Below are 12529 nucleotides of genomic sequence, written 5' to 3' on the forward strand. Positions count from 1 at the left end.
ATCAAAAAATTACGCAAGTCACTAGAAATCCTTTGTATATCTAATACATACTAACGAATAAAAATTCTACATGTATCTAATCAATATATATAAATCGATTATGCTGTTTTGTATTAATGCAGATCAATGAAAATTATATGTGTTTAACCTATATCTAATATATATAAATTAATAATACTGCCTTGTATTAACATATAATAAGTGTTATTTATATCAAATAATTATAATTTCGAGACTATTTCTATATTTATAATTTTCTCTCCTTCTTTATATTTATCCGCTCATTTATTAACTCGTTTGTTTATTAATTTTGTCGAAAGTGTGTATATTGGCAAAAATATTAACTATTAAAAAAATACACAAATCGCTAAAAATGCTATGCACATCTAATACATAAAATAGCCTTCTTTTTATGTTTTTTCGCTTATTTATTAATTTTCTCCAAAATATATATATTAGCAAAAATATTAAATATGAAAAAATGCAATTTCCTAGAAATCCTACGTACATCTAATATATGCAAATGAATAAAAATTCTATGGGTATCCAATCAGTATATATAAATCAATTATGCTGTTTCGTATTAATACAAATCAATGAAAATCATATATACTTAACATGTATCTAATGTATATAAATTTAATTAATTTTCTCCAAAATGTATATATTAGCAAAAATATTAAATATATAAAAAATATGCAAATCGCTAAAAATCATACGTGCATCTAATATATGCAAATGAATACAAATTCTGTTTGTATCCAGTCAATATATATATATATATATATATATATTTATTATGCTATTTCGTATTAATACAAATGAATGAAAATCATATGTACTTGACATGTATCTAATATATATAAACTTAAAAAGAAATCAATCCCATAGTTATTGATTCAAAAAACAATTATTCGATCAATAAATACAAATATATGATTCTAAATTTATAATTTCAAATTGTTAGAAATCCTTAATTTGTATATATTATATTTATGAATTTATATTCTTCACTATATTTCTTTTCTTTTAGTTTTTCTAATACTAAACTCTTCCATTATCTAACACACGATTTTGAATTTTTGGTGAGTTTCATACAAATTACATTCCAATCAATATAATTCATACGTACACTACATTGCTACTCTGATTTCATAATACAACTACATTTTTTTCCCTATTTCTATCTCAGGTACTTATTGGTGATATACCCTCGCATATACAAACAGACAACATAGGAATAATCAATTGCTATTATGCTAAAACTCGATGGATCTTTCAGCTAGAAGGAATAGAAATAATAGAAGATTAACCAATATTCACACAAAAACACTTCTTACATGAAGGAAGTGTCATCCTGTTCACCCTGCTCAATGAAAACAATTATCATCTGCAGCTCATCAGCCCAGACTTTATCCAACAATCATAATTAAACATGTCCACTATAGTTTCTTGCACGTAGCAATTATATGTTCCCTAAATTTTCTTTATTCTACTTCCACTTATATTTAACAATATAAAAATAAACATATCGAAATTATTTCGAATTATTAACTTATCTCAACTCTTAAAAAATGATTTACATTCCATTAATTTAAATAATATTTACATCCTGTTACTCTTAAAAAATTAAATACAAATCACAACAATATTACTATATCTATTTATAAATATATTAATCCAATATGTTGTTCCTCTATTTATTATTCCAACCCTACTATCATATAAAACACTCTAAACATTAATTATTAAATAAATCTTACATTACTCTTAAACAGTCAATAATGGGCACCCCGCGAAACTCGCGGGGCACAATGCCTAGTATATATATAAAGTGCGTAAAATTTAGAGTTTAAATTCAATCATTCATTTAATGAGGCAAAATTTAATCATTCATTTAAATGTGATAATGTATTCATTATCAGTGTAGGTAAAATTAATCCTAAATGTAACTACTATCAAAACTTTCAATATTCCAAGACATGAATGATTGATGAACAACATTACAATGACAGTGAAAAGAACAATGTGCACAAAATCAAAAGTGGATTCTTCAAAGGGCAAAGTGAATTGAACCAAATTTTCCCAAAAAGACAAGAAAGAAGAAGCAGAATAGATGAGTTATGTAACAGGTGCAATGGATCTAGGATGCCAGCTACTGTTAAGTAGGCCACAGATATTATGCTCACAAATTCATATACAGAAATGTGAATTAAATTGGAAAGTATGTGCAGCATCACCGTTATTGATGTGGTGGTTGTGTAGTCATGAACCGCAAAAGCCTTCTCAATTTTTTAGAAAGCCCTCTTAATTTTACTGGTCCTACCATGCCTAACCATGATTCAAAGAAAACAAAGAAAATCCAAAATGTTTTTGCTTTTCCTTTTCTGAAATTAGCAACATTAATTTTAAAAAGTGATAACTGTATAATTTGCTAGTTCTTGAACATTGCCCTTGGGGAAAAAGGGGCAATGTATAGAATAGCACAAGAAAAAGTAGAAGCAGAATATTTAGTTGTGAAGTAGTTCAAAAATAAACCACAGCCCTTAGTGGAAGGCGGCTTGAGATTGTATCCAGAAGATTTGATTCAGATTAATGTTAACGTGTTAAAAGTATAATTTATACTACAAAGTACCATTGAAAAATGTAAGCCCATGATTCATCTCATGATTTTAGAACCGAAGCAACAGAAAGATTTAAAAAAAAAAACATGTTGCAGAACTGAGCTGCTGCAGCTGTTGTCTGGAATAAGAATAACCCTTTACTAGAATCTCCATGATAGGAGAAAATTCATGAACTGAACACAAGAATCAGTTAAGCTCATGTAAGCTGAAGATCCCCTGCAGATAATGTCCTGATCTTCAACGTTAGTGTACAACTTCTGAAAAGTTGCTTTGTTCTGGATCTCCATGACAATATTCGATTCTACAACTTCAACCTGTTCTATTTGTACTAGAAATGTTGAAACATTATTTTGCGTCCCAAATCCAAAATCCACTCTTCATGCAAATACATCTCTTGAACCTAGAATTTAGTTGAACAAACCAACCCATTAGAGTGTAGATTAGATTCCAATACTACTCTTGTCTGTACTTTTGGCAACTCTATGTTTGGAATTTGAGATCCACAACATAAAATTTCCCCACTTGGCATTCAGAACTGTACATCACTAAGCTCTTATTTGAACAATTAATGATCTCTCACTTAACATGTAGCATGGCTGTCATGTACCGCCAGTGTTTTTTCGTGTTCAATAATATAAAATTCGCTACAATAGATTTTGTTTGTAGTTTCAAGTTCTCAATGTCCACAGCCATTTGTAAAGCTTAGGATGTTTTGTAGTTACAAGAAGGTATGTTCAAATAAGGGTTGCAAATGAATTATGCCAGTTCATGAGAGCTCGTCAACCAGTTCAGTTAAAGTTCGACTCTGTTAAACTTGAATCCCTTAGTGCGATTGTCGAATCAAGCCAAATAACTCTATATAGTTTTTGATGCCTTAATGAACCGGCTTGATCCTATATATTTTTTTAATAATTTTTTATTATTAGTGAAATTACAAGTACGCCTCTCATATCTTTATTATCTATTCGAGTGATTTATCTATTTTGAGTGATTTATCATATCTTTATTTTTTATTTACTAGTTGTGGTTCCCTACTTACCCCCTTATTGTAGCCTTAGTTCAGCTTTTTTTTTTTTTTTTTTTCTATTCCAGTGATTTATCATATGTTTATTTTTTATTTACCAGTAGTGGTTCCCTGCTTACCTTATTGTAGACTTAGTTCAGCTTTTTGTTAAAAAAAAAAAAAGAGGATCAATAGTGGTTTACACTAAATCCTTTGATGACTCGAACCCGTGACATATCCCCTTGATTACTCGAACTTGTGTTTGTCGGTTATAGATGAAGTGTTTTATCAACGAGACAATGCTTAGTTGTCCAACCTTAGTTTAGTTGATTTATCATGTACTTGTAAATTAATTTAACTTATTTTCCCCTTTTCTTAAACTTTAGATATTAATATATAACAATTATCCCCACGTAAAAGTTGATAAATGCTGATTAACAAAAATACAAGTTCTTCCTCTCCTACCAAAGAAAATCCCACCAATTTGGGGGCGGATTTAAGGTGGGGGCACCTCTTAAATTCCTATAATACTCATACAATTTTGATATAATTTTAAGTGTACCCCTAGAATTTTCTTAAAAAGGATGTGAAAGAATTATGTGATTTTTTAAGTTAGTTCATAAACCAAAATTCTAAAAAGATACGTGTGACACAAATTCTATTTGAAATAAACTAAAAAAAAAACCTTTTCATTTCAACTAGTAAGTACCAATCATATCAGTCATTTTCTTTGGACCCCACTCCCCATTTTCCCTTCCTTCCTCTTGTCCTCCTTTTTCCCCCCCACAACCGAGAACCACTACCTTTCACAACCAAGCAGTTAGCTACTCTTTTTTTTTTTTTTTTTATCAATTCAGTCAATCATGTCATTCATTTCTTTTGTCTCCACTTCCCAATTTCCCTTCCCTCCACTCGTCCCCTATTTTCCATCCACAACGAGAGCCATTCTTACTTCCACAACCTAGTTAGTTATCAAAATATAAAAACTCGCAGTAAGCAATTGTAAATAGTTTAGTTTATTTTTGAAATAAAATTATTATTACATTAATAATTTTGAATTTATCTTTTTATGTCTTTCATGGAATATATGCATCATTTGTACTTGTTGGTGAATTTTTTTTTTTTTTTTTGCTTAAAAAACTAGAAAAAGAGTAGGTAAAAAATTTTAGTGTTGCTTTTGCTCCCACTAAAAATTTTTTCTGGCTCCGCCACTACCACCAATTCAATAATTTTATTGTTGAGTAGACCTCGTTGATTAACTCCTTATGTTGTTTTAATTAAATGATTGAGAATTATCCATGACCATGCCACCCTTTTTTTCTAATTTTTTCTAACAGAAGATAAATGGAATTTAAGAATCTTCGGAGTCTCAATTTTAGCCACCCGATTAAACAAAGCCTCCTTGATCAGCCATGACCATGCCATCCTTCTTGTAAAAATTCAGACAGAAGTTCACAAACGGGGTTATCTTCCATTTTATGGTAAATTTAATTCACATTTGAATTCTTTACCTTCCACAATCCGTAGAGTTTCAAGTCATTGAAGATGGTCGTGTATTTAGGTTAAATAAAGAAATGAGAGGCCTGCAATTGTAAAAACTAGCTAGCATGCATTCTAACTTTGTATACCACAAGTAATTATGACCCTCCAACTTGCCCTAATTTTGGGTTAACGACCTGACCTGGTCTATTAAGTCCTCAACTACTCCGAGTTTTGTGATAAGATGTAGAAGTTGGTAAAAGAGTTGTTTACAGGCTTAGTTGTCACTAATATCAGAAACGTATTGTTTCTTCTACGATGCAACTCATATTTAAGTTGATTAATCGTGTTTATTCATTCTATAATAAAACATTACTAGAATTCTGACTCGTGCTATGCATAGATTGATATTTCAAATCAAAATAGTAAAATTATTTTTTTTTAAAAAATGTTATTTGGAAAAGAAAAGCAAATAGTTCAACATGGTGAAAATAAAAGCAAAGAAAAAAAAAATCCCTACTCATGGACTTGAAAGAAACTACTATGCAATTGCCTGAAAGTTTGTGTCTAATTGTCATATATTTTTCACAATTGCTTTTAGAAAAATTCTTTTCTTTCATTATATCATACCCTGAGAATTTTTTTTAAATATATTTTTAAACTATCTATGGTTGCATGAATAACAGAAAAAAAAAATCTAATTCCAGTTGCATTATTAGGCAACATTTGATTTCATTATTACGACTAATTTCAATCATGGAACCTGTTACTAACATATGGAAACTCTTGAAAGCAAAGACTGATCAATGCCGGTGGAGAATGTTTATGCTCCAAATTTCCTACGCGGTTTAGAAAAGGGAATTTTTAATAAGGCCTTACTCGGTTTCTGAAACTTGATTTCTTATGCAAAGACTACTAGTCAAATATAAAGATTTTGGCAAGAAAATTAAATTATACACAACGGCATTTACTTGTCAATTGAATCAATCCGAGGCGTGTACTTATCCTAATTATTAAACTATAAACATGCAGTTAGTTGTTGTAAACTCAGCAGAAAATTACACTTCTGAAATTAGAGGAGAATTTGTCAAATATTTTAAGTCGGTGAAAATGTGTACAATTGCATTCAAGTTTGACTTGTTTATTTATTGAATTGAACTCGGATAATCTTCTATTAAGGCAAGCATAAATAGTTTACCTTTATCATATGCAAGTTCTGTGTTCTGTGCTAATCTAGTCGAGTGAGTATGTACTTAGCTTGATTAATTGGCAAACCAAGAACGAATTCAGCCTTGTTTGGATTGCATTTTTCTGGTTTTTTTTTTTAAAAAAAATTACTGTAGTGATTTGATATATGTAAGATAAAAGAGTAATTGAAAAATGTGTTCACTGAAATGTAGCCCAAACTATATTTTAGTATCGACCGGTTGTCTTTGACCCCCTAGGAAGAAGCAGGTCTGTCGACATAATATTTTTTAAACAAGAAGATCAGACTGTTGGTCCTGGACAAAAAGAACTGATGAATCGACAAAGCAGTACATGATGTCAAATGAATTATCTTAAGCTTGAAGTAGCAGCGAAGCAAGTAGACTAACAGCATATGGTAAATTTTTGTGCATCTACCCAGATCAAAGTCACAGCACAGCAACACATCAAACCAACAAGCCCCTTTTGAATAAATCCAATCAAGCTTTCTTTTCTCAAGGAGTTGACTCTGATTATTGAATATGTCTGTTTCCAGCAACTGGACCAGGTCATAGTCAGTGAACGCGGAGAATTGTGGGATCCCACAATCTTCTGTCACTCACCTTCAACATCATATCCAAAAGGATTTCATCATTGTTAATGCAATACTTTCGGAAAGAAACAGTTTGTACTTTTCATGTTTTTGTTGAGCTAAAAGAAATAACTGAACATTTGCAAGCTTGAAAAGGAAGAAATCGAATTTCCTTTTTGCTTCTGATTACAAGGAAGTTTTACAAACTTCATCCTGTATGCTGTACACTACGAGAACACAAATGTGTACATTGGCTGAGTAGGGAAAAAAAGAACAAAAATTGTCAAAGAATCCCTACAAAAAGAATGACAAAGAATTCCTAGGTCATTTTGGTATTCACACAAAAGAATAGATTGATTGAACAACTAATCCTATAGCCCTTCTAGTGTGGTGGATAGATCAGCAACTGAAATGTACTTCTTTCTTACACAATGGAGATGACTGTGGCCTCCTATGATGACCTGTTCTGTGCAGGATACAAGCACTTCTGGGAGATAAGTTAGCTTGTTCTAGAGCATGGGATTGTAGCTCAGACGGGTAGTCCCTTAAACAGCCTATCCGTGGACCAGCTCCCGTACTCCATTTGCAAGACAACTTATTCCCTAATTGGAATGGTTTCAATCCTGAATGTGGACTGATCCTTTTTAGAATAGAGTCTTCGGATACAGCATGTCCTTTAGTTGCATCAAGCTCTTTAGTAGACAAGTTAGGCCTTGGCTTTTCTGATTCAGATGATTCTTCTGCTGTTTCATATCCATCTGCGGGGGATTCTGGTGGCAAGCTGTTGGGATCTAATTGAACTAGTTCGCTTTCAGACTTGAACCTCTCTACTAAATCGTCTTTGCTTGGTATCTGAAGATTTGTCAATTTACTAGCAAAGCAGTTGAGTGGCCTTGACTGAGTGAGTTCAGCAGGAGCTTTATTTAATCCTTTCTCGGAGTTAATTCTTTCTATATTCGAGTCTACGACATCACTCTCTTCTATATTCAAGTCAATTTTGTCAGCCAGGTCCTCTTCGGAGGAGTTATTCCTTAGGTGTCCACTGCTTGTCCTTCCAAATGATTCATCTTCATCTACAGAGTCAAGCTGGAATTGCATTGACATTAATTAGCATAAGCACTTTTTCTATGTTGTCTTAAGGAAAACGGATAAAAAATGAAAACAAGTGAAGGAGGCAAGCACAATTGTACCTTGACATCAGTTAGATCCACATTATTGTCCCTCAGAAATGAAATGAAGTCTTGAAAATTTTCTGGTGTTGGCCGATAATGGCCACTGTGAGGCCAGACAGCCTGTAAGAAATTGACAAAAAGAACATTAATACCAATCCAGTATGGGAATTCCATTTATAACCACTTAAAGAGGCTAGAAAAGATAGCTTTCACAATCTGTAAGCTAAGTTATAATCTATACCTTTAAGATGCCGTTCTCAACAACTATCCTCCCAGCAGCTAATGCGGCACCCCCTGCCAGAAAACTAGAGTGCTGAAATGTTCCCTTCTTTTTCTTGCCCACATACATGGTCCTTGTGGTACTGAGAACGAAAATCCATTTAGCCTTAGGTTCTTCAGAGGTGTCAAGTAACTCTCCTGTTTGCTTATAGAAGAATTTTCCATCTTCCACTGCAACTTCATAAGCCTTTCTTTCCATCTGTAATACGGAAAACAAAACTACCAGTTAGAAAATCTGTGAAGGTATCAAACTTGCATATTTTGATGAAGTTATTTGAAAATGACGAGAAAATGAATGAAACATACCGGGCCAAGATACTTAATGCACTGCTGCTGAAGTTTTGATCGAGGACATTTCTCAACAAGATTAACCTCTTTTCCCTCTCCGATATCTAGCCTGCGTTGAATCAATTTCAATAGTTAGTAGCATGCACTAAAAACACAAAATTGCTAAACAGTCAAGATGTTTGCTTCCAAGAAAATTACCAGTAGAAGAAAGGTTCTTTGCTTTGAGAATGAAACCATTTGACATAATAGAAATGTAGATTGTGTCCATAACGATGTCGAGGATCAATCTGCTCAACCAGAGACAAGAAAATTATCAGATGAGCGAACCTTCACAATGGAGAAAGTTTAAAAACTTAAAGCCAATCAACAACTGATTCTACTTACCGCCTCAAGCCAATGTTGCAATGCAAGTTTCTGTGCTTTTCCATTCTTTGACAGTCCTTTCCCTACTTTGGCAGCTCGTGTTCTTGCTCTTGACCAGCGTGAGATAGCACTCTCATGTTTATCAAGGTCAAAGAATGATATCGAGCTATGCTTGAGTTCTGCAAAATCTAATAGCTTCCACCTACAAACATCAAGAAACAGCATCAGACAAGTTTGAACTCCATTACGAAACAAAACAACAAAAAAAAAGACAATTTCTTTGAGCAGACACTTTCAAAGCTAACAGAAATACATACCAACTGTTCTCGATTAGAACAGCACAATCTGCCAACTTTCTTCTAGTCCGGAAGCTTTTGTATACTTTCTGCAACTTTACCGCAGCTTCATGCTTCGGGTTGCTGCAATCCAGGATTGGCAATTGTGGCACTTTAACAGTGGCCATACTTTGTTTTAAAGACTGATTGCCCATCTCTTCAGTCTCAGTGTCAATTACAAATTGGCAGTTTCCATAATCGAGTGATAGAAATGCTTTTGATTCAGAATCTTGGCTGCCGATGCCCATAGACCACTCTGGTGTCTTCTTTTCATCATCTCCAGAGAAGCCAATGGATTTCACAATTACTGAGTCAAGTCCATCCTGGAGATCACAGTATGCAGCCAATAGGCACGAAAATGATACACCCATGCAATTTTGGACGGATTTTTAACAGTTTAAAACACCTGGATTCCTGTAATGAAGGACGATTAGTACTATATTCAATTGCCTGTTGCGCAAAAAGGAATTCATTAAAAGCAACAATTGGATACTAATAAAAAAAGCAAATTAAGTCCTCCTAAGATGAGCTGTCAAAAAGTAAGACAAGAACAACATCAAATACTGCAAACAGCTAGAATGAAAAACAGTAACATTGTGAAACAGTTCCCAAGAACCAATTCAAACAAACATTAAACAAAATGGGGATCAAAAGGGGGCTAAAAAAGACAAGAAAAGCCCACAAGGCACATTTTCGTATTAACAGCTTTTTCTGCACAACAGAATACGAATTGGTCAAGAAGTTGAGTCACAGTTTCGCAGAATACAAACTGCATTCGTGGACACACTTATTCATCCGTGGATATGCCTTTTGACAGCTTTTAAGGGTTGAATCCAAAATTCTAAAATATTACCAGAAGAAACTAAGAGATCTGCCATTTGTAAGATTGCAGAACAAAATGCTCCCTAACCCAATAAATGGAATAGCATTTCCCGTGCAAAGAAAAACATCTTATTAAAAGATAATGTCCAATGAAATTGTGCATTGATTACAGCACTCATCCAACAACATGCACTTTAAATATGCCAACATTTCATCAAAACAGAACTAACAGAGCACATGAGATAAAACCCATTTCAAAAACTCCGAATACAACAAAGACAAAATCTTTGCGAAGAATTAAAAGAACCCAGATACCATTTTCATCCAGGTACTTTCCAAAACACGCAGAAACCAAATAAAAATAAAAGAAGGAAGGAAATCAGAAACAAAAAGATAACTACTATTTTTGGTTGGGAAAACCACGTGTCACAGCCAGGAAAACTCCGCAAGAAAAGATTGGAAAAGGGATAAGAACAGAAAGAAGAAGATTTTACCTGAATACAAGAGGTTGGAAACGGACCAAAAATTTATGAAAAAAGAACTTTCGGTGGGCAATGAATAACTGAAGAGTCCGAATATAATGGGATGAAAAGATGGAAATTGGTAATATTTGACGAGAACCCTTTTTGGGTTTTGCCTTTTTGGTTTCAATGGATGGCCTTTGGGGGAGAATGGAAGGGGGTTGGTGTTCAGCATAGATGAAGCAACGTTACTTTCCTGGGAAGTATTTATATAGGAATGGGAGGGAGAGGGAGAAGCAGAGAACAGAGCAGCCTAACAAACTCAAACTCGGGGGAGTGGGCTCAGGCCAGGGGGCGTGGAAAGAATATGAGAGTGAGAAAGGAGAGAGAGAGATAGATGGCACGTGGAATTGACTTTTGACGACATCGATTAACTTCTCCTATACTCACGAGTACTATGGTCTGAATTTTTTTTTACTTTGGTCATTTTATTTTCTAGTCTTCTTTGTTTTTTAATTGCTCATTAATTTTTAGCCAATTGCTATTTTCTAAGGAAAAATTTTAATATTTTTTGTGAACAAATTTTTTAATCACTATGTTACCTTACATGTATCAAATCGTTATGATACATTTTTTTCAAATGGAAAATGCGCTTGCTGTGTGCAAATTAAGGAAAATTCTGGTAAGAAAAAAAAAAAGAAAGGATGATTTTTTTTTTTTTGTTTTTGGTAAGCAAAACAGAATGGGAGTTTATATACTAAATGTTATACTGAGTTAATAGCAAGCTACTATATTTGATAGGCTTGATATAAACAATATTCAGCTAGAAACTAGCAAAAATACCAAAAAAAAAAGAAAAGGAAAAATTTAGCACCAAAATTTTTCTAAATCTTGCATTATAGTAATTGTTTATGAAATAGGTAATGTTAAGAAATTAAAATATCTATAAATCAATGAATATTTTTCGCTAATATTTAGCTTATAGAATGATATATAAGAGAATTATGAAGTGAGTTTTGGATAGTAGATTATTTTGAATAACTTTTTTTTAAAAAAAAAATACTAGTTTATCACTTTTTTTATGTGATGTACGTGAGATACAAAAGTAATTTAAAAAATATGCTGATAATGCAAACAAATACATTTTGACGAATAATTCATTATCCGAACATATATAATTCTTCAACTATTATTTATCACAAGGAAGCTTCTAAGAAATTGTGCTAAATAAGCAACCTTTTTTTATTATTTTAAGTAAGACCATTTCTATGTGGAAAGTAACCTCCAAAAGTTCAGCAGTCCAAATTAATCGGTTCAAACACTTCAAAATCAACAAATTGAAGTTCAGATTGACCCTCTACTTCCAACTAATTTCTTTCTCTTTTTTTTTTCAAAGTTTTCTAATATCTAAGATATAATTTCTTATCCTTGTTATTAACCTAGTAAATTCCCATGTTTAATTAAATTATCCTTCTTCAATAAAAGACAGACACATATTCATGTGGATAGACAAAATTGGTGTAGAAATACTCACTAATTGCTACTTGACAGATTGCAATATTTTTTTTTCAACAGCCTGAATCAGACTTTTTGTTGTTTTATAAACCTAATCCCAGAATTAACCTCAAAAGCCCTGGTTGGGGTTGGGTTTGGGTTGGGATATAAGTCCCTGGGATTGCCTCAAGAGTTGCCGGTTTTTGAGGTTAATTCTGGGATTAGGTTTATAAAACAACAAAAAGTCTGATTCAGGCTGTTGAAAAAAGACAAATTGCCTCAGGGTTGAAAGGGTATTGGGTGGTAGTATCCCACTTAGTAGCAGGTCCCCCCTATAGGTACATTTGTCCCACATCGGGGTTGGGGTTGGGTTTGGGTTGGGATATAAGTCCCTGGGATTGCCTCAAGAGTTGACAGATTGCAATATTGCAT

At 32.9% G+C, this 12529-nt stretch overlaps 1 protein-coding gene across 1 annotated transcript; it reads right to left on the reverse strand.

The window, feature by feature from the left end:
• Positions 1 to 7037: 7037 nt before the first annotated feature.
• LOC113688972 (IQ domain-containing protein IQM2-like) lies at positions 7038 to 10939 on the reverse strand. The gene is made up of 8 exons (XM_027206835.2): positions 10637 to 10939; positions 9303 to 9734; positions 9007 to 9187; positions 8821 to 8909; positions 8641 to 8731; positions 8297 to 8533; positions 8074 to 8175; positions 7038 to 7969 (listed from the first exon to the last, which is right to left on the reverse strand). Exons 2-8 carry the CDS (start codon positions 9689 to 9691, stop codon positions 7283 to 7285), a joined length of 1776 nt encoding a protein of 591 aa, XP_027062636.2. The 5' UTR covers positions 9692 to 9734; positions 10637 to 10939; the 3' UTR covers positions 7038 to 7282.
• Positions 10940 to 12529: the final 1590 nt, after the last annotated feature.

The sequence above is a fragment of the Coffea arabica genome, chromosome 1c, assembly GCF_036785885.1.
Source record: "Coffea arabica cultivar ET-39 chromosome 1c, Coffea Arabica ET-39 HiFi, whole genome shotgun sequence".
NCBI classification, from domain to species: Eukaryota; Viridiplantae; Streptophyta; class Magnoliopsida; order Gentianales; family Rubiaceae; genus Coffea; species Coffea arabica.